The 23,563-nt window shown below is 37.6% G+C and overlaps 1 protein-coding gene across 1 annotated transcript in view; it reads left to right on the forward strand.

The window, feature by feature from the left end:
• Positions 1-19,357: 19,357 nt before the first annotated feature.
• GPC5 (glypican 5) overlaps positions 19,358-23,563 on the forward strand; it is a 1,465,923-nt gene continuing 1,461,717 nt past the window's right edge. The window contains exon 1 of the mRNA XM_019039972.4: positions 19,358-19,963. Coding sequence (XP_018895517.3) covers positions 19,801-19,963 — 163 coding nt within the window. The 5' untranslated portion in view covers positions 19,358-19,800. The remainder of the gene's footprint in view (positions 19,964-23,563) is intronic.

Below are 23,563 nucleotides of genomic sequence, written 5' to 3' on the forward strand. Positions count from 1 at the left end.
CCTTCTAGATAGTCAAACTCTTGTACTCGTTATCCAACAGGCAAATCAAATTTCTGTTTTTCTACTCTCATTTTGCTCCCATTTCTTGGAATGTCTTTCTGTTTCTCTTGTATTTATCCAAGTTATATATTATATATATTCATATTATATGTATGTGTGTGTGTGTGTATATATATGTATATACTTCAGAGCCCTCACAGGCCTATCCCGTCTAGTACAAAACTTCCCTGCTACATCAAGGGTTCTTCGAACTGGTTGGCACTAATTACAAAGTTTAACACCCGCACTTTTTCTGTAATTTTCATTTGGGTGCTATAGGTGTCAGTGTTGTCTCTACAACTAGTCTGTAATTTTCATTAGGGTAGAAATCAAATCTCTACTCCTCTGTATGACACAAGAAGTCTGGGCTCTCTATTCCACCTGTAAAGTCTACTTCAATACTTTATTGTTTTTCCATTTGAAATTGTATTGATGGGTAACTTGTTATACGTTGCAAAACTTTCACAAGTATTGGTTACCTATAAGCTAATTTTTTTGTAAGAATAATTGTTACTGCAAAATGACACCATAAGTTAAAAATTTTAAAACAAGATGTTTCAAATGACACATTTAAAATATATTAAATCAGAAGACCATTTTTGAGATGGCATCCAGTTTTAAACATACTAAGTACTTTTGAATATAGACTGTTAGCAACAAACTGATAGTTCTAAGAAAGTTTCTGAAGGAAGATTTATTTTTCATATAATTCAAGCCAGAATTAGAAAACCTAAAATGTTAAATTTCCCAGAAACTTGATTTGAGTCCACAAAGGAAAACATAAGGTCATACAGTATTATTAAAACTGCAAAAATCTCTTTAAATGTTAAAATTATTTGTTTTGCCTACAGGTATGTAAATTTCAAAATAAAGATTGCATAAGTTTTCATGCCTTTCTCCTGGACAGGCTTGTGAACCCAGGCTACCTCTTCTTGCAAACCTTGTCTAATGCCATCATGTTTCATTTTGATGTTCTCTAAGTGCAGCAACTGGGACATTTCCTTCAGATGTCACCACATCTATAAAGTTCATTTTCTTAGCAAAAAATAAGAGTAGTGTTTGGCAGTAGTTCATATCTGGACACTCTTGGAGAATTTCAGGTTTCTCTTTGGCCATAGCTACCACAGATAAGAATAATGGCCTGCCCTTCTTTGTAGGAAATTCCCCAGAACCATGGTGACATTCTTGTTAGACTTGTCAAATACCATGAAAGACAAACTGGATGACGTGAATTCTATTGCAGGGACTCTGCCCTAAGGTTTAACATTTGAAGGTTTAGATTTGCTAAGTTTGTTGTTTTCCCTCTATCTTTCAGCCCCTGGTAGAAAGCATGTATCTCCTTATTCTTCAGACAAAGCTACCTAAAAAATTTTCCTCCAAGACAGTCAAGGGATTCTGCATCTCTCATGGGAGCCAAGAGGGCCCATTAGGCCTCAGGTGCCACATGGATTGGCTATGAGTCCTAAATGAAGCACCAGCTAGAATTTGGGGGAACTGATAACAGTCATAATTGTCATTAGCAACACTACTGTATTAGAAAGGGCCTTGGAGAGCCATATCCCACAGACATGGATCCATTTTTTTAAATCATAAAAAAGTTCTCAAACTTGTAAGTATTTATTTAAAAATATGCATAATCTGCTTTATTTCCTGTTATGTAAAATATCAAATGTTATTTTCTGATTTCTGCTAATTAAAATTTCCAAATAGCATAACTATATGTTACTCAATATTTGCTAGAAATTTTTTGATTTTTATACGGTTTTTAATGTACTTATCAGTATTCTTTTATCATGAAATATTTCCATCTATTTTCCAAACAGAACTTACTGAAATGCAATCCAATATATTTTTTCCTCAATGGATAAATCACATTGCTTTAAAATATAAATAATACATATTGTCTACATGTTATTCAACATTTTTTCCTTCACAGAATTGTGTTTCTTACAGATATTTATTTCTTGTTCTGTGAGTCAATTAGCTGGGTATTGCCACTTTTGAACAGTTGGTGGCTCCAATGCTTTGCAACTGTCTTGCAAGTGTGATACCAAAAATAAGTAGCTCTCTTCTAACTCTTCATTGCAGAAGTTGATAATGACAAAATACATTTGAGTAAATATAGTGTATTTTATCAGAAATTAAAAGTTTTATCAGATATAAATTGAGAAGGAAAGTTTTAATACTAACGTATGCTTCAGACTAGGTAATATGAATACGTATTACAACCCTCACTGTGTGCGCTTAAAAGATCTAAAGCGTTCCAATAGAAATATGTGAGCCACATACATAATTTTAAATTTTCTAGTAGCCACAGTAAAAAATACAAAGGAATGGGTGATTAATATTAATAATTTATTTAATACAATATGCCTCAAATATTATTTCAATGACATAATGTAAAAATTACTGATGAGATGTTTTATATGCTTTTCTTCTGTTGGTCTTAAGTCTTCAACACCCAATGTGAATTTAATACTTATAGCATGTGTCCATTGGACTAGAAGTGCTCAATAGCTGCTGCAGCTAGTGGCTACAATACTGGCGAGCTCAGATCTAAAGTAGCAAGTGGCAACCCTTCTATTCACATTAGATGGATCCTATTAATATTTGATGGAGAGTAATTTTTATAAGTGAAATTCTGTAAAGAAACTCTTTTTGCACCAATTTTGGTTCTAAACTTGAAGTTCTTTTCCCATAGAAAATCATCCAGAAGGCTTGCTTCACAATTTTGATGACATAGGAATGAAACATGTGGCTTAGCTAGCAGCATATTAGTATTGCAGTATTAGCTTTTCGAGAGCTTTGCATTACTAAAGAATTCTTAGATCTCTGTAGAGCCGTTTTTATCTTAATATTTTAGACATATCATACAATTTATCCTATGCTTGACTTCCATTTCTGGTTCTTTCCTTTCACATTTCCAGAATTTAACTTACCATATTCTTTTATTTATGAATTACGAAGTGTACTAGCATTAGTGATTACCCTTTACTGGCTGCTGTTATCATCTAGATTGTAAAGAACATGGCTTCTGGAATCAGACTACCTGGGTTTGAATCCTGGCTCCACCATTGACAAGCCGTGTGACCTTGGACCACTTACATACTTGTGCATTCTTTAACATCTAAAAAATGTAGAAAATATAATATTTGATTCCTGGGTTTTAGTGAAGATAAACCAAATGTATTAATGCCAAATATCTAGTACATGATAAACACAGTAAACACCAACCTGCACATGTGTAGATTCTGTAATAGGTACTGTTGTCCTCCTATCAATTTTGTCATATTTAATAAAATAAAATGACGACACCAGGCCTTTATTTTTATTGCAGAGTGAGTCATTTCATTGAAAGTTGTTTCTTATTTACATAGTTAACTTAATAAAATGGAGTCTAGGTTGTCTTTCCTCAGAGTAGAGGGTAGAATCTTCTGAATATTTCACTAAGAAAGTGCTGAAAAGCACAGGAACTAAGATGCATGGCTCTGAACAGCTTTCTGGAAAATGCTATTTTAGACCAAATACATGATTTCCTCTAAAGCTGTTCATTCGTTATTATATAGTATCTATTCTGTTGCTAAGAAAGACAAAAAATGAACCATTTTATAGTGTAGCTGGTCTGTACATCTATACAACATATTTATCGGGTAATGGTTGTGATATGGTTGTGGTACTGGAATGTCAGAGAAAACGAAGCATTTAAAAAGTTTAAGCACAGCAAAGTAGTTTCGAGTCTTGGAGCATAATCTCCAGTTGCTGCTTAATCTCATCAAAATCGAACACGTTTTTGAAGCTAGTTAAGAATGTTTATTACTTTCTCAATTGTAAACCAGCTTTCACATTAAGAAAATTTAGAACATCTGGAAAAACAAGTAATCTGTACCATCTGCCAAACTCTAATTTAGGAACAATGATCTGGGAAGGAAAAAAATGAAAACCAATAAGTTGGTAACAATTCCAAAAACAACTACTAGAAGAATATGTGTGTAATCATCAGAATCTGGGATTTTCAACTGATAAGCCTTTACCCTCTGTGGCCACAGATGTTAGATATACTATGAACAGTAAAAATGTGGAATAAGTTAGGGACAAGAAACATATTATGAAGTATATCAGGTACACTAACTTAGGATAAAATTGTAAATATATACCATATTCATGTTTTAATTCTCCATTTCATTAAAATATTAATGAATAGATTATATATCTCTACATCCAACAATGTGGAGGCACCTGAGATCTTTTAACTTTCTTGTGATTTATTTGCATCTCTTTTGTATTTAACCATCACGTTCTTTGAAGTGGCAATTTTCATGTTGTAGCTCACAGAAGTCTTTGCAGAATGAATGGCCTATGAAGTTGAAGCTTGAATTAGGCTGAAGGTAGTGTAGCAAGAAAGAGAAAGTGTAAATCTCAGAAAACTTTCGGAGGGAGAATTGACCACAATGATTGACTACATATATTAAAAGAGAAATGAGTATCAGATATAGTTGTGGTGAAAAGTGTGAAAACCAAGACATTTGGATAAGATCGTTTTCTTTTTTTTTAAATGATGACAGCATTGCTATTTGGAGAGTAAAAGTCTGATGGATTCAGCTGTTGAAGAGACTTCTAGGGAAGTGAAGCAGGCAGGCAGGTAAAAATGAACATATTATAAGCAGAAAGAGCCAAGGCACTGTTTGAAAACATACTTTTATTTTTATTTTTATTTTTATTTTTTTTTTTGTGAGCCCCAACTACGGGCTATGGACTCCCTACAATAGAACTTCATGGCTGTGAGGACAGATAAATTCTGTGAATACATTGAAAGTTTGTTTGATCAATGTTTTCTGCTTGTAATTAAAATCTTACGGTAAGAAACAAAGTTTTAATTTTCAAAATAATTTATGTGTAGATGTTTTTACTGTGCAGGCACTACCACAGTTTTACCTTGAGTTTTACAGATTAACCAGAAAAAGAAATGAGAGTAAAAATGTTAAAGTGATTTTTCTTTGATGAAACTTTAACATATTAAATATAATATTTTATCCAAGGTCTTAATAATTGTTGTGAGAATCAGAAATATAAAATGAAAAGTTTCATGGCCCAAGTCGACTTTCTCCATATTTCAGTGAAAATTAACCAAAAATTTAAAAATAGTCTTCTCAGCTTTTCTTTAAGGGAGAGAGAAGTGGGGAAGAGAGAGAAGTGGTGGGGTGTGGGGGGCGTGGGGGAGAGGAGTGGAGGGAGAGAGAGGGAAGGAAGAGAGAGAGGAAGGGAAAGGAGAGAAAGAGAGAGAGAGGGAGAGTGTGTATGTCTTTCCCTCTTCAATGATTCCTTGATGAGAGGAGTTCCAGTTTCCATTACGTGTTACTGGACCTTAAAACAAAACAACCATTTGTAAACTTTCTGATTGTCTGAGAACAAATAGTTGTATTCTAAACCAAACACATTCCCTCTTGTGCTAAATTCCTTGATGATACACAAATGAACTCTTCATTGATTCTGTATACAAGGACTTTAGCAGAGGTAATAAATCAAGGCACATGAACTATAATAGCCAATAATGAGGTGATAAATGCCATACAAGAGAAGTGATATGAGAATTGAGGAGAGGATCATGGCTTTCATATAGGACAAGCTGGTTTAATGAACATAATTTGAGACATGTTTAGGGACTGGGAATAAAGGTCTAGGAACAAACGGCTTAGGCAAAGGCACAAAGATGAGAAGAAGACATGATTCAGTTTGGCTTGAATGAAGTTCATATAAAAGGGAACAGTGGAAAACAATTCTAAAGAGCTACGTTTGGACTCAGTTCAAGAAGGACCTGGAATGGTAGGTTGAGTAATGGACAATGGTGTGTCATTGGGCAGAGTGAAAGTGGTTAGGGGCACAGGAAAATCTCCCCCTCCCTCCCCGCCCCCCACCGGCTCTTAAAGAAGAGCTGAGAAGATTATTTTTTAAATTTTCGTTAGTTTTCACTGAAATATGGAGAAAGTCAACTTCGTCCATGGAATTTTTTATTTTACATTTCTGATTCTCACAGATAAAATATTATATTTAATAATGTTAAAGTTTCATCAAGAAAAATCACTTAAACATTTTTACTCTCACTTATTTTTCTGGTTAATCTGTAAACCCAGATCTGTGTTCTAGATCTGGTTCTGACACTTGCTGGCTTTGTGATCTCAGGCAATTCATTTAACCTATTTGAGTCTTGATTTCTTTCATGTGTAACAGGGATTATAATTGTACCTACAAGCTGTAATGTGGATCAAAGGAAAAATGAGTGTTAAAACACCACAGACTCTGGTATATATAGTAAGTGGTAAAACAAAATGCTATTACTAATAGATAGAATAAAATAGTCTTAACTTTTACATTATGCAAAATTGTCTTAATTCCTAAATTACCCAAATCAGGAGGCAAAACCATCCCCATCATTCTCTTGCAGAGCTAAACTTATTTTCTATTTTATACCTGAAGTTGTTTGTCTTATTTTGATTTATATATAGTTTTGGGACTGTCTTTATATACTTGTAGAATATGAAGACTAAAAAATTAATTATATACGATATTTTAAAAATCTACCTAAATAAGTGAGAATAAGTGCCTTAATTCATTTTGAGCAATTAAATTTTTTCTGCTTATTCTTTTTCAAGAGCCCTTGTTTAAAATCAATAACTATCTCTCTTATTAAAGTCTGTAGAATTTCACAGCTGCAAGAGACATAACAGACCATTTAGCCCAGTCTCTCTAGGGAAACCGGAAGCTCTGAGAGCTTGGCGAATGGCTCGAGATTACAAAGTACTGAAAATGGAGGAAAATTTTGATTATATCCAAGGGTTGATAATTTTCCCTCCCCATCATTATTTTTTTTTGAAGATTTTTTAGTCGTGGTAATAAAGTGCAAGGGACAATATTTTATTTTACTTATAGCACTGTCCAAATTAACATACAAACAGCACACAAATGTCAATAGCACTTATCCTTTGGTCTCTTTGGCCCTTCTAGAATAATTGTTGATATGCACTATATTTCCACCACTGGCTGTCTAGACTGACTTGGTTCTACCTCCTCTCTGTCACCTACCTCACTGGCTCCTAGGAAGCCAAGTTGCTGGAGCAGGGGGAAATGCTGAGGCTGAGTGAATAGGAGCAAGGGACATGAGCAGTGGAGGAAACCATAGGCAAGAAAGGCAGAGAGGGGAGTTCACATTGTTTAATAATCTGAAGGGCCTGGTGGGCTTCCACTTAACTACTACTGCCCACTGACTTCAGCTCCTGAAATCGAATTAAGGCATACTAATTAATTTGGATATAAGGGTTCATCTTTAACAGAAGTATACTAATCTGCACAACGAGCAGTCATAAGCTCCCACTAAAATCTCTTGTGATGGGGAGGGAAGGCAAGTGCTAGCCTTCTTTTTAGTGCATTTTTCTTCCACTCATCTTTGTATATGCTGCCTTTTCTTCCTATAGTATTGGGAAAGGTGGATTTTTTAAAAGACAGTGTAGAATTTTATTTGCATAAAATGTCCATTTTCAGATTTTAACTGTAAATTTGGAAAATACTTGAAAGTATAAAAAAAGTGATAAACTAGAAATAACCGATTAGCATTTTTAGTATATTTTAATCACCCCTTTTTTCTATGCAGTTGATAGTGCAGCAGCTATTATACTTTATGTACACTTCTTTTTCTTTTCTATTTTTTTTTTTTTGAGATGGAGTCAGCTACATTGAGAAGTCCTCCCACCTCATCCACCTGACTAGCTGGGACTGTATATATTTATAATCTTAGTTTTCTCATCTGACAGCCCTCAAGTTTTTAGAAACTTCAAAATGTAATTTTTATTGACTACATTCCTTTCCATCATATTGATGATGTGGTATGTGGACTGTTTTTATAAGTGCTGTGAGTGAAAACATGAGTCTGGACTTTCCAAACCCTATGATTTTCAACATTCCCCCTTATATAAATGACTTATTGTAAGGAGATATATGTTCTTAATTTAAACATTTCTATTTAACTGCATTTTGAAATATCAAGAAGAACACAGGTTAAGCAATCACACAAGAAACACAGCTTACTTCTCAGGCTTCATGCTTTGTGAAGGTGTTGCAGCCTTTCTTTGAGTATTCTGATTAGGACATCTGTAACCCTTTGTGGTCTGTATTTGTTTTTGTGCCTTTCTAGTTTTCAGAATTGTACCTTTTTTTGAGGGCAGGGACTATATTTGATCCAGCTCTGCATCCCTAATTCTGTGCTTGGAATAGAGCCTGGCATGTATATAAGTGCTTTGATGTTTCAATGTATCATTGAAGTGATTCAGGGCATACTGAGAGTTGATACAGAAGTCAGTGGGGTTTGCTCTGAATGAACGGTTTAGGTAATCCTTCTTGGATTCTGAGGAAACATTCACTATATTAAATGTGTGAGCAGAGGTGATATTGGGGAGAGCTAATATGATTGTTTTTCCAAATTTTCTGCATGTAACATCTCCAAAGTGAGAATAAGGACAAGAGAATGCGAGGAATGTGTTTTGAATTCTGAAGTTTGTAATATATATTACACCTTTTCTCTTAGAGAGGAATATGCTAATTAGTGAAAGCCAAGCCAGTTTAAAAACATATGTTCCTTTGTAGACAAAGTTTCTTGCTAGGCTTGGTGGCTCATGCCTGTAATCCCAGCACTTTGGGAGCCTGAGGTGGGAACATTACTTGAGTTCAGTAGTTCAAGACCAGCCTGGGCAACATAGGGAGACCTAGTCTCTACTAAAAAAAAAAAAAAAAAAAAAAAGTTATCTGGTGTAGTGGTGCAGGCCTGTAGTCCCAGTGACTTGGGAGGCTGAGGGAGAAGGATCACTTGAGCCTGGGAGATGAAGGCTGCTGTGAGCTGAGATCATGCCACTGCACTCTAGCCTGGGTGACAGAGCAAGACTCTGTCTCAGAAAAAAAGAAAGTTTCTTAAAGTATCATTGTGTCTATTTACATTGATATGGATTTAAGAAAATAAAGCAGGCTGGTAGAATGTGTGTACTGTAGTTATTTCTCTGCAGAATATTTAAGCTTTATTCTTCATAAAGAGCAATAGAGATCATTCTATGTTTGATTTCCATGATTAGTGTGCCATGGGCCAGGTAATCAATATTTTGATTTGCATAATACATAACAATGCTCAATAAATATCGGTCAGAGTGAATGCAGTGATTTATATTTAGAAGTGAATAATGAACCCAGATATGGTTTTAATTTCTAAATTGTACTTTTATCAACATAATTATTTCTTTAGCTTGTTCATCCAGTTTTGTTGTATTAACAATAATTCAGTGGCTATTAGACTAGTAGAAAATATAACTTTAATAGTTTAAGCCTGGTTATCTGCTCTCACATTCTTGAAGATCAAATATAAGACATGGTATCATTGTTACATTATCATCAGTCAACCTTCATAGTTGTACTCAAGTGGAATGAATAGGAGTATAAGTATCCATCCCCATTAGTGTACTTCCTAACAAGGTGGTCTACATCTGAGTGTCCTATATGCATTTGTGAGCTTTTCAAGATGCTGCCCTTGGCCTTTCTTTCAAGCACTAATTTAGAAAACATTTACTGAGTTCCTGTTATGCACTAGATCCTGTGCAGAATCTGGAGCAGCTTAAGATTTTCTTAAGGAAACAAACCGGTAATGGCATGTTTACCTAAATAATGACATATAATTAATCAGTACATAGTAACTGGCACAATAACATGTGATAGGAACCCAGAGGTGGAAGAGAATAGTGTGGAGTTGCATGGCTGGAAAATTCCTTGTGATGAGTAAGCAACTTGAGTGGAGCTTTTAACGAAAGAGAGGTGGAGAGCAAGAAGGAATTATTCCAGGCTTAAGTGATGCTTCAAGTTGAAATGAGCAAGGTACATTTTAGGGAAGATAAGTGGTGGATTTTTCTGCCTCCAGAAGAAACAGAAAGTTTATGTAGGAAGAAGAGTGAATTTAAATAAAAGTAAAGGGAACTCAATACATTTAAATGTTGAGCTTTCATGAGAATTTTATGAGAATAGCCCGGATCCCAAACCAAGAATGTGATTTTGGATAAGACCCAGGAATCTGCATTCTAATACTCCAAGTGAATATGTTACTGGCATTCCCTGAACTATATTTGAAGAAATATAGAGGTAGATGCTAGACTCTGGTTTGCCACCAATATACATTACACTAATATATACGTATGTATATAATATACAGTATATAATATATATTGTATATAATAAGCTAGAAATAACCAATTAGCATTTTTTAGTATATTTATAATATACTAAATATATTATGTAGCATATATATATTAATATAAAAGCCTGATGCAAATGGACTGACATGGGCCTAGGATGGAGAATGATTTAGACCAGAAAGACAGTGTAGGTGATGACCCCACTCTGGGGCTAGTGCAATCCACTGGTAATTTAAAGAGAAAGGGTGGGGAAGTTGGAATGAAGAAGATGAATATGAGAGAAAAGTGGATAATTTGATAAGTCATGTAATTTATATTACGTAGAGGTAATAAAGGAGAAAGAATATGAACATTCTGGTTTAGCACGGATGATTTTATTAACAAAAAGAACAGACCTCAGGCTCTTGTATTTGTCAATAAGTTTAACAATGGATAAGGGAGAGTGTGAACTGGGGAGAAGATAATAACATCCCTTTGTTAAAAATAGAGTTTGAGATGATGGTAGAATACCCAAATTAAAAAGCAGATGGGGTAGATAAGAGGCCAGACCTAGAGAGAAACGTCTCTGGATATTTAGCACAGATGCTAGAGGTGAAGGCATAAGCCTTCAGTATTCATTTTCTAGGGCTGCCAAACCCACAAACTTGGGGGCTTAATACAGAATTGTATTCTTTCAAGTTTCCAGAAATATCCATAGGTCTGAAATCAAAACGTCAGCAGGGTTGGTTCCTCCTGGAGGCTCTGAGGGAAGAGCCATCTCATTCCTCTTTTTTAAAAATTTTATTTTAAGTTCTGGGATTACATGTGCATGATGTGCAGATTTGTTACACAGGCAAACGTGTGCCATGGTGGTTTACTGCACCTATCAACCAATCACCTAGTTATCCTCAGCAAACTAACACAGGGACAGAAAACCAAATACCACATCAGGCTCATTCCTCTCTTAACGTCAGGTGGTTGACAGCAATCCTTGGCATTTTTTTGGGTTGCAGCTGAATCACTCTAATCTTTGCCTCCATCTCATATCTCCTCCTTCTCTGTCTGCGTCTCCTCTTATAAGGACACCAGTCATTGGATTTAAATCTCGGATGATTTCATCTTAAGATCCTTAATTAATAACACCTGCAAAGATCCCAGCTCCAAATAAAGTAATATTCTGATATTCAAAATGCATGGGTGGGCATGAATTTTGAGGGGAAACTATTCAACCCAGGACACCTTCCTAGGAAGAATAACTAGAAAAGCAAGGCCTAGGGCATAAGTCTTGGGAAATTTGGAGGCAGGGGAAAGGTGGAAAATAGGCAAAAGAATAGACAAAGAAATGTTGGAGAGCTAGGAGAAGACTGAGGACGGTGAATTTTCAGGAAAGCTGAAGGGGACAGAAACTTTACGAGAGTGTTTAGCAATGTCAGACTCAGCAGATATATGAAAAAAGTTGGCTGTGTGGTTTTGGACTAATCTGATATACAGAGATCAGGAAAGTAGCTAGATCATTTGGAAATATTGGCAGGAAAAGGAAAGTGAGGAAAAACTAGGATGCTATATAGGAAACAGAGCCCAGATGAAATGATACATATTTTCCTAAGATAAGAAGGGCCTAAATACATTATCCAGAAGCAGAAAGATGGCAATGATGTACAGTCTCCTCTGGCATATCCAGAGAGAGTATTGTTCTCTCTTCTCTCAAAATTTGGATCAAGAAGAGAATTCAAAAGTGGTCAGAGCAAAGGGTTTCTCCTTTCTGCTTGAGAGCATGAACTGCTTGTATCTTTTCATATGCAAATGTAAAGAATTAAGCCGAATATTAATTAAATTGGAAAGACAATTGTAAAGTAATATTACATCTAGGGAGAGTTAATAAGGGTGGTACATGGTCCTTATTATAAATAGCAGAGATTAAACATGATAAAAGGGATTCTTACATGGAACAATTAAAGATCAATTATGACAATGGTACACAGCAGCGAAAGCCTCTGGAAAAACTTCCTACTCATTAATCAAAGATAATTATCAATTATAAGGCTTAATTATTAGGAGAGAGTCTACATTTTGCATCTTAAAAAGCTGATGATAATTAGTTTCCAGATCCTGCTCTAAGTGCTCATTATGTTCAGAGAAGAGTGACTCTTTTACCTTTAAAAATGACTTTTAGCTCATGACCTTGAGCAACTTAAAATCTCCTGTACCTATGTTGAGTTGAGATGATGCTCATTTGTTCCATTACTCAAAAAAATAGTTTGATAGGTGCATAACTGCTATACGACATGAAAGAACCACATTACAAATATGGGGAGGGCAAGAGGTTTTACTTTTGAATTGTTATTGAGTTTAGAGGAGAGGGCTTATTACCTTAAATACCTCTAGGATGTAACTAATAGAGCACAAATTAATGGCAGGTATTTTTTTCAAGTGGGGAAGAAGAATAATGTCTAGTTATTGAGTGGTCACATAATCCAAGAATTGTACAAAATACTTCACATATATTATCTCAGTTAACCCTATCAACATTATAACATAGATGTTGTGTTTTCCCCTCATTTTACATAGTAAGTAAAGGGAATATCAGAGTGGTTTTAACAACCACCAAAGCGACACAGATAATGAATGCCCATTCTGGAGAGTATTTGATAACTAGCATTAAAAGTAATTTTATCTGAAAATATTTAAGATATTATAATGTAAAAGTTGCAGGAAATCAATTAGGAAAATAATTCTTTAACTCTTGATTCAATAATTCATTTAGTGGTAACATTAACATTTTAAAACATCTACCTCAAGTTTTTAATCATTCTCAGTAAACTATCGCAAGAACAAAAAACCAAACACCGCATATTCTCACTCATAGGTGGGAATTGAACAATGAGATCACATGGACACAGGAAGGGGAATATCACACTCTGGGGACTGTGGTGGGGTGGGAGGAGGGGGGAGGGATAGCATTGGGAGATATACCTAATGCTAGATGACGAGTTAGTGGGTGCAGCGCACCAGCATGGCACATGTATACATATGTAACTAACCTGCACAATGTGCACATGTACCCTAAAACTTAAAGTATATATATAAAAAAAAAAAAAGCTGAGGGCATGAGATCTGTGCACTCTAGCTTTGATTTAAAAAAAAAAAAAGTAATGACAAGAAGTGAAACAGACATTAAAGACTTACTGAAAGTCAAATCTAGAAGATGAAGTGATCCACAAATAGCTTGAGAAATTGCAACCTGGTTTTGAAGATGTTTATTGATACTATTCTATCAGATAGTGAATTTTCCACTTTGAAAGTAATATAATAATTTAGGGATTAAGTGAAGTTAAAAAGTGGACTGCTGCTTAAAAAAGAATCAAAGATTTTAATAAAGATAACATAGGACACATGAGATTATCAACCTTATAGCAGCCAAATTCATTCAATAAAGTTATGCAATGACTACAGAGGGTAGAGGTGGATATGCGCAGGCTCACTTGACCTCAGAAGGCTTATCATCTGGCAGATAAACTCTTGTGGCCCCTTAGTTCTCAGGTTAAACAGCCAGCAACATTAGGTATACAATCTTATAAAGGTTAGAGACTTTTTCCCTAGTTTAATTTCTGGAAAACATTCACCTAGGCAAGATTATGTATTTCATGTAGTTAACAACTGGATTTATTGGTTAATATAATTATTTTTCCTTAAGCTGTTGATATAATTAATGATACAATGAAATTCTGGATGTAAATTTCACTCTGTTTGGAAACCAAAAACAGTTGGTGCAAAACCAACATTTGAAAGTGAGAGAAATGTGTAGTATATTCATTTCCATTATGTTGTAATTATACATACAATTTACGCATGCAACGTATATTGCAACTTTGAGGGACACGGTTTTCACATTCTTACATTATAGACTAGAAGAAAATTATTTGAAGACATTTGGCTTCATAAAATCATTGAGTGTTGCTGGTTTCTTTTCGTAGTCTTCTTTCTAATACTTTACATTCTCTTTTTGAAAGCAACTATTATTTTTATTTCTCCATAAGTTCTCTGAAAGAAATGAAATGTCTTTCATTAGAAATTGCAAATATAAAACACGTAAAATTAAAGATAGTACAAAATACTTTTGAAATTTTCACACAGTAACAGTATTTATTTAAGGCTTTTTGTGAAATAGTTAACATTGTCTTTGCCTTGAAGCACACTCACTATGAGATAATAAGTACATCTAAAATATTTAAAAATAATTGATAAACATGTACTGATGATTATGAGGATTTTCAAACTGAAAATATAGATTAGTGGTATACAGACACACGTGTGTGTATATATATACACATTAGTGGTATACTGACACGTGTGTGTGTGTGTGTGTGTGTGTGATTTTTGAAAATGTTTGCTGATCAAAGATTCCCACTGACTGTCATGTTAATTTCAGTTTGGTGTCTGGTTTTGAGTATTTTATGTAATATTTTATTTGCTGTGTAGTCTCTCCTTTAGGCAGCCTTGCCTTCTCCTCTCCTCTCCTCGCCTCGCCTTACCTCGCCTTGCCTCTCCTCTCTTCTTTTTTCGTTTCTTTTGAGACAGGGTCTCACGCTGTTACCCAGGCTGGAATGCAGTGGTGCGAACATGGCTCACTGCAGCCTCAACCTGCTGGGCTCAAGCGATCCTCCTACTTTAGCCTCCCAAGTTGCTGGGGCTTACAGGCATGTGCCATTATGCCTGGCCATTTTTTTGGAATTTTTGTAGAGACAGGGTTTCCCTATGTTGCCCAGGCTGGTCTCAAACTCCTGGGCTCAAGTGATCCTCCTGCCTTAGCCTCCCAAAGTGCTGAGATTACGGGCGAGAGCTACTGTGCCCGGTGGTGATTTTTTTTTTTTTTTTTTTTAACAGAACCATTACTATCTTCACTAGAGGAGATTTCAGGGGAGTATCACTCAATTTTCTTCTGGTTACTTGGTGGCAGAAATTCATTACTGGGGCAGCTCGGGCTGACATCCAACTTGGTTCTCTTTATTGTGCAACCAACGGCTTAGAGCCTACATCGGAGGGAGAGAGAAGGTAGGGCAAGACAAAAGTCAGCACTTTTTTGGAAATAATGAAGTGGAAGTTATTTGTATTAAGGATATTCTTTCTCTGACAACCTCCTTTTCACCCAGTTGATAAAAGAGGGATCCCCCTTTGTAAATTATACGAGATGATCAAACACACAAGACTGGACAGATGAGATTTACAGCAGTTTGTTAGTCACACATACTCATAGCCCAGGGGAGGAGGCTACCACATGCCATGCAGGGCCATACAGGGGAGGAGGGGCTTCATTTGGGAGCAGACTGAACCTGCAGGAGTTGTGGGAGGCAAGCTTTGTAGTAACAAGAAGATGGTGTGTTGTGGGGAGGACCCCTTGGTTCCCACAGGAGGATGTGATTATCTTGTTGGACTAATTGCTCTGAAGGGAGGTGAAAGCCATTAGGTTGAAGACAGGGTGGGATGGAGCTGGTCCAGCTAAGGGAAGTAGCCAGCAAGCAAGCCTTTCCTTCTGGGTGGGGGGCATATCTGGCCAGAGCAGGAGAACTCATGGCTAGGGACCTGGGAGGCTCAAAGATGTCCAGGCAGTTCGTGGGATTTTAGTGCTTGCAAAACAGTTCTCCTAGTTAAAAACTTAGTGGAGGTAGGAAGTAGGAGCAGGTAGTACCTTGGCCAGCCGCACGTCAGTGAGGTACTATCAGGCCGTCGTTGAAGCCAACGCAGGGCTCTGGGCCACTATAACCAAGGTGTTCAGCAGGTTGTCCACATGGATAGCTGTGAGTACCAGAGTTTATATTTATATGATAGGTTGAGTTCAAGGGGCCACAAACCAGGTGTCTGGCTTTTCAGGCAGGCGAGTGTAGTGACTAAAGGGGTACAGAAGTTATGAAGCCTGGCTTGCATTTGGGCTCTTATCAGGATTTCTGGAAAGTTATTTAATCTCTTTGTACTTCAGTTTTCTCAGTAGTATAATAGTAACTGTCTCATGGAATGGTTGAAATGTTAAATGAGATAATATCTGTAAGTGCTTAATAAATCTTAGCTCTTGTCATTGACTGGGTATAAAAGTTACCCAAATCAGCTTCTGAGGGTAAACTAATTAGTGGCCAGTCTTAGCCTAAAAGAATAGTCAGGGTTGAAGACTCTGTGATATCATTAAATCACCTAAACCACACTGGAGGTTTTCTTTTTCTTTCTTTTTTTTTTTTTTTTGTGAGATGGAGTCTCACTCTGTCCCCCAGGCTGGAGTCCTGTGGCATGATCTGGGCTCACTGCAATCTCTGCCTCCTGGGTTCAAGCGATTCTCCTGCCTCAGCCTCTTGAGTAGCTGGGATTACAGGCATGGGCCACCACACCCAGCTAATTTTCATATTTTTAGTAGAGATGGAGTTTCACCATGTTGGCCAGATGGTCTCGATCTCCTGACCTTGTGATCCACCCACCTCAGCCTCCCAAAGTGCTGGGATTACAGGCGTGAACCACCGCACCTGGCCGAGGTTTTTTATTTCTCTTTACAAGGTCCTAAATTGACAAACTATAAACATATAAACAGTTACATAGAAAGTATCAGGGAAGTTTTGGATTTAGAATATTACTAAGCTGTATTTTAAATAATGACCATTTAAAGATTCTCCTATTCAAGGGTATTGGTATTTTGAAAGCAAAGCGCAATGCCTATTATGTAAAAGACATTCAAAACATTTTTAAAATACATTTTGTAAAATAAGGCATTATAACTATCAAATTATGGAAAGTTTTCCCTAGCTTCATTTGTAATGTTTACCAGTAAATTGAATAAAAGGCTAGTTATGGTATAATTTGCAGAGGTTGCTCTAGAATGTTCTTATAAAAGGGATGGTGGCATTGTGTTCTGGGTGGAACTAGAAAACTTGTCTTGAAGCTTGGTAGCTTCAGTAGCAGGCATACTGTTGCCTTGCGTGGTGGGCTTAGGGATGCTAATAGGACAAGATGCCCTTCCAGGCCACATGCTGGCTCATCCACTTTGCTAGCAGTTATGGATAAGAGGTAGAAGGAAAATATATTTATTTTTTGTTAATGGGGATATTTTATACAGACTAAATATATTCTCGTTAGTTCCTATGGCATTTCTATAAATGACCTCCCACCTGTTTTGTTAACTTATAAAATCACTGAGAAAACTTGCTTGCGTGTCTCTTTAAACTCCTGTTAAGCCTAGAATAGTGGTTAAAAAAACTGTATGTTTTCAACCAATATGTATTAGTCAATTAGCTTTTACTGAACCATCAATACTCAGTTGTGTTTATGATTTTTCTCCTTGCAAGACACACTGTTTTAGAGATTCCAGTTAATGGGTTAGATGGTAATTTAAGGATCTTTTTGATGCTAAGAGTCTATGATGATCAAATCTATCAAGGAGAGATCTTGGTAACAATAAAGATGTTTTAGAAAAACTTGGGAATTTATTAGCCTTATATAGAGATACACATAATTCTAGTAGAATACAGTTATATAGATAGAAATTATGCATATTTACTAGTAAAAAATCTGCTTAATGAATAAACAGCCCTTGGTGTTGCTGCCCAAAGGCCTTTGGTGAAACCTGATGGGTTTTTGTGTACCACAGAATAGTCAAGGAGAGCCTCTGGAGAAGAGCATGCGGTCTGGATTTGGAAGCCTCAGTTTGATTTCTGGCTTTGTCACTTACCTTAGGCATTCAGTAAGTCACTTCACCTCTCTGTTCCTGTTTCCTCATCTGTAAAACAATGATAATAGTAGTAACTACTTTATAAGGTTGTTATAAAGATTACAAGAGTTAATTCATTTCCATAAAATACTTAGAATATTATCTGGCCCATAAGTACTATATACATTCTCATGGGTTTTCTTGTTTCTTTTCATAGATATAGCTGGCTTCCAGACAATCTTTCCATACTTGGTGGTTAGAGCAGAAGAGATTCATGAAGAGCACTGCCCTTTGAAACAAAATCTCATATTCAGAAAACTGATGCCAAACACCAAGTAGCATGATTTCACTCCGAAGCAGTGTTTCAGCCATTGCCGTGGAATGGTTTTAAAGCAAGTGATATACTGCTGAAAGTGCTGCCTTTGATATTAAATGTTCATTAAAAATCTTCACTAAGACATAAAGTTTTTCACTACTATCTCTTGGTAAGGGTTCAAATTTGAGATGAAATTCCTTAAAGTGGTTAAAGCATTCATTGTCCCCTCTGCCTGATGCTTTTAACTAGTTTATTTTACAGAAGGAGTACTCTCTTCAAGTGGCTGTAGATTGAGACACTCTTACAGGCTTAGTTGTTGAGTCAATCACATTTACAAAATGCACCTGCCCTTTGGTTTATGGTGCATAATGCATTCCTCTTATAAACTGTAAATTGACAAAATTCCTTTGCCATTTTAAAATTGCTTAAAGTATTTATTTTTCTATATTCCTGGTAAGGAACTCCCCTGAGCACTCTTAACTTAGTTGCTGTCTGAAAAATATTTTAAAGAAATTCCAGAAGTGGTAAAGCTCAGAGGAGCCCCACAGATACAAAGAGCTGAAGTAAAATATGATGCTAAATGGTGATAAGAGACTTAAAACTAGATTTCATTGTGATAAGAATGTGATAAAGTTTGATTGTAATTTTTATACCTTCTTTCAGAAAATCATGTTATAGAAAAATGTTCCTAAGCAGTAAAACAAAGCAATTTTAAAAAATAACTTCTCGTGCACTCTTTAAAAACCTAAGTGTTATGAAGTCTCTCAATTGAGATCTTTAACCGTAAATAGTTTTTGCCTTTTGTATTATGTCCAGATTCTATTTAATGCAATTAGAATACAAATTCCTATGTACTGAGGACCTTGATTACATAGATATTTCTTAGTTCCAGTTGGTGTTTCTCATCTCTTGTCTTCTCTGATCCTATTTATACATTCTCTGTTTTTATCAGATGATTCTTCCCCAGAACGGACTGGGAGAGCGAGGTCCGGGTTTCCTTCTATTTATTTGCATCGATGTCGCTCCGAGTCTTCAGCCCTGGGCCGAGTATGACAGCATCTCAGAGGGTGCGGAGCGGGACAGCGCGCCGGGGGCGTGGCGGGGGCGTGGCCTGTCCGCGGAGCGGGGAGTGCGGGGCGGGGCTTCCGCGGAGCGCAGCGAGCGGGCACATCGCAGGTTAGCGGCTGCGAGCCGAGCCGGGCGGCGGAGGCGGAGGCGGCGGCGGCGGCGGCGGCGGCTGCAGCAGTGGTGGCCAGAGCGGCTGCTTGCGGGCTCCCTGCGGCTCCACTAGTTTTCTTCGCCCCGCCCAGCCGCCCACTCGTCTCGGCTGGGGAAGAAGACCAGAGGGTGCTCAGCTGGAAAACTCTGGTGTCTCAGCTTAGGGCCTCCTCCGGGAAGAGCTAAGTGCTCCCAGGTGAAGCCGGTGCCCGCGGGCGGTCAGTACACCCCGCAGCCGGCTCGCACCGCTCGAGAGCCTCGGCCGCTGTGTCTTCCACGTCTGCAGCACAGCCAGGGCGCGCAGGGCGAGTGGGGTCCACTGGCGGGTAAAGGGGACCAGGACGGCGAGGATGGACGCACAGACCTGGCCCGTGGGCTTTCGCTGCCTCCTCCTTCTGGCCCTGGTTGGGTCCGCCCGCAGCGAGGGCGTGCAGACCTGCGAAGAAGTTCGGAAACTTTTCCAGTGGCGGCTGCTGGGAGCTGTCAGGGGGCTGCCGGATTCGCCGCGGGCAGGTAAGGGGCAATGAGGGGGTCTCTGGACTGGGGGCGTCCAAGCCCGGCCTTCGCTCCCCCAGGCTCCCTTGGTGGCACTCGTGGGAAGATGACCTTTCGGGCCCTGCAGCCGCGCAGGGTGAATCCCGGGGAGGCCTCCGGGGATGCTTGGTGCGGGTAGCCTGAGTGCAGCGCAGCGCAGCTCTGGGGACCCCTAACCAAGCCTGCGACGAAGCCCCGTTCTGGGCATCTGCTTCCCGCCCGGCTCCCTTCGCCTTGGAGGATGAGTTGGAAGGAACCAGGAAAGCAGACATCAGGGCGTGGGGGACACGCAGTCTAACTGCGTTTCTCTTCCGAGTAGGAATTTCCCCAGTGCCACACCGGTGATTTCGGTTTACTGCTTTCTCATAAGGTGGAGGGAATTGAATTGATCGCCCCAAGTTTGGTACTAAAAATCACAAACCTGCGATATACCCCTTTGCTGGAGAATGGGGCACAGACAAGGGCAGCCGGTCTCCTCTGTAATTAGGACTTGGACCCTGTGCACCCAGAGACGTGACCCTTAGCTGCCCCTCTGTGCCCTCGCATCAAGCCCTGCTTGGAGGAAACCCAACCACCCAGTGTGTCTCCCAGCACCAAGGTAGTTTTTAGCCTGAAAAGTGTTAGGGCAACAGGCGATCAAACCGAACGTACTGGGGAGTCACTTGACATGGATGAGATGTACCAGCGTTCCAAAGGGAAAGATACAGTTTGTGTGGCCAGCGTGGATCTTGCTTCCTGTGAGCGCCTTTTGCCTGTGCTTTCGAACCCTGCTCCCCGTTTCCACCGCACTAATTTCCTTCTGCTGGTGGGAGTTCCAGTGTAGGTTCTGTCTGGAAGAATAGGTCATAGCTGTCAAACGCAATAGCAGGTGTCTAGAGCTAAGTAAGATCTCACTAGAGCCGTGCACCCCTTTAGCTGTGACTATGAAGCCAACACAGACGAATCTGTGAGGTTACTGGTTGAACAAAGAACTGTGGAGGACGCTTAAGTCTAAAGTCCCGAGTTTCCAGGGTTGGGGGACTTGCTTGTAGCACTGAGGAGGTGTGAGCTGTAGCCGCTTTTCTTGATTGCTTTGCTGAATTTTAAGTCATCCCGGAAAGAAAATCTAGGCATTCGGGAACATTGACTCCATTTGAGTTTACATGACCAGTCTTAAACCCAGTTATTTATTTGTATACCTGTTTGGTACTAGGTGCTTTTTCTGTATTACTTGAAACAAAGTTGACATTCTCAGTTTAGGGCGATTCTTCTATCCCCAAACAAAATATCGCCTTATAGATCTGTACTTTTCTTAGTGCATTCTTTTCATTAGGAAATAAATCTCACTTTATTGGCTGCTGATAAAACTAAAGTGGGTTTGTGCGTGTGGGTGGTAAGGGTGTTATGATGTGAGATCTTCACCTGAATTATTAGATTTTTAGTCCCCAAATATGGTAACTTTGCCTGCTATGTTCACCGAATGTTGATGGCCAGCCCCTTCTCCCCAGTAAGGCCCTGATTTCACTCCACTCTGGTATCTCAGTATTTCTGGTATCTGCTGAATGCAACACATTGATTGGGTGTTCATCTCTTTTGAAGATGAACTTTCCAGAGTATCAGTCACTGAGACAGTGTCTTACCAGGATGTCAGGGAAAACTAAAGCTCTGTCCTAAGGAGAGGGAAATGACTGTAATTATTTGCATTTGATACACATGACACACAAAAAAGTTCCATGACGACAAGGAATCTTTCTTTTCTAAGTCACTCTGGATTGTTTCCCCATTGCTAGCAGATTTTTTAAATCTGTGGCTGAAGGTGATGGAGGAATCACGGGAGCACTCACAGAAGAGGCTTAGAGACATCAGTGGTACTGGTGAAAAGAAATGCTAAGTTCCTTTAATATTTTCACTAAGAAAAAGTCACACAAAAGTGCTATGCTGATTTAGATCCACCCCCCAAAAAAGGCATTCATATAGGAATTTGATATAATTCTGAAGTTTTGTGTCTGTATTGTTGGTCATTCTTTTACAAATAATTCAGCAAAATATTAAACTGTTTTTTAAACACTGATTCCTCTCATCTCTCTAAAAAAAAACCCTTAATCCCAAATTGAGTAAACCAAACATACCACATGCTTAATAAATACTTTTCTTTCTTTTTGTATTTATATATGATCTACAATATTTAACATGATTGAATATGGTAATTGACTATCATATTTTCTAAGATTATCCTCAATCTCAAGAGAGAACATAATTTAGTCATTTCTACATGAGAATACAAATAGTAATATCTTTTAACAAATCTATTCATTTAGCACATATCCTTTCACTGACTAAAACAAACACACTTAATTTGATTTTTTTTGGAAGTACGTATTTTTACTGCTTTCTTGCATTTCTTGTTCACAGTGGTTAATCCCTGAGATGTCTAGCCAAAACGCAGTTTGTATAATATAAGCAGGTAGAATAAGTTTTTAGTTTCTTCCTACCTTTGTGACTTTTACTTCTTCTGATAAAAATGTTATCCAAATTGAAATTATTAAAATTGTGAGGGCAGTGATTTAAACTGTTTCTCAGATTCCCCTCACCTTTGTTCTCTACCCTGCTCCAATTCTTTTAAGCCTATTGAGCTCCTAAGGATGTTTGGATGAGAAATGTAAAAAAGGAGAGAAGGTGTAAATGTGATTAGAATTACAGATTTCCCTGTGTTCCGATTTTATTTTCTAAGTAGTAGTCAAGGTGCCCTTTGCTCTTGTTTATTTTATTCAGAAAAGAACTGTTACTGAAAGTGTCTTTTAAAGGTCTTTTCATTTTTATTTTATTTATTGGGGATGGGGATAACGCTTTTCTATTAAAATTCTCTTTGCACATGCATTGTGCATTGTTCACACATGCAGTAGTTCCTCTTTTAGAGGATAGTTCAGAAAGGGGAAGTTCATAAAAATAATACATTTAGATAATTTATATACCAACTATTTTTTGAAATATGCGTGTTTGTTGATATAGAAATCTATAGCAAGTATACTCTCGATATCAAGTAGTCTGTGAAAGTAACTTTTCCTTGGTAGATTTTGGCTATAAATAGAGTAATAAAAATAAACTCTTGACGTGGCTAAGTGAAATTTTAATACTAAAAGACACTGTAAGCAGTGCTCTGAAGTTGTTGTTGTTTTTTTAACTGCTTTCATTATAATCAAATCTTATTATTGCTCCAAGGACAGTGTAGTTTCATTCTCACACCTAAGAAAAATGATCTGCTTGGTAACCTTGGAGTTTGGATTTACTGGATAGACATTTGGTTTTCAAAACTTGGTTCTACCACTTGTAGTTCTGCTTCATAGATAAATTATCATCTTGAATCTCTGTTTTCTCATTTAGAAATAGGAATATTCTTAAAAAGTGTTTGCATAGATAAAATGAAATAATGTAAAATGTCACAAATCCAGGCACATAGTAAGTGCTGAAAATATGTTCTTGTTGTCATTATAATTTTTTTGTTTACTGTCTTGATTTTAACTTGATTTTTAAGGATGACATTTTAATTTTAGATCTTTATATATCAAAGATGTTTTTACAATAATGAGTTGGTTCCAAGTC

Source organism: Gorilla gorilla, chromosome 14, assembly GCF_029281585.2.
Source record: "Gorilla gorilla gorilla isolate KB3781 chromosome 14, NHGRI_mGorGor1-v2.1_pri, whole genome shotgun sequence".
NCBI lineage: Eukaryota > Metazoa > Chordata > Mammalia > Primates > Hominidae > Gorilla > Gorilla gorilla.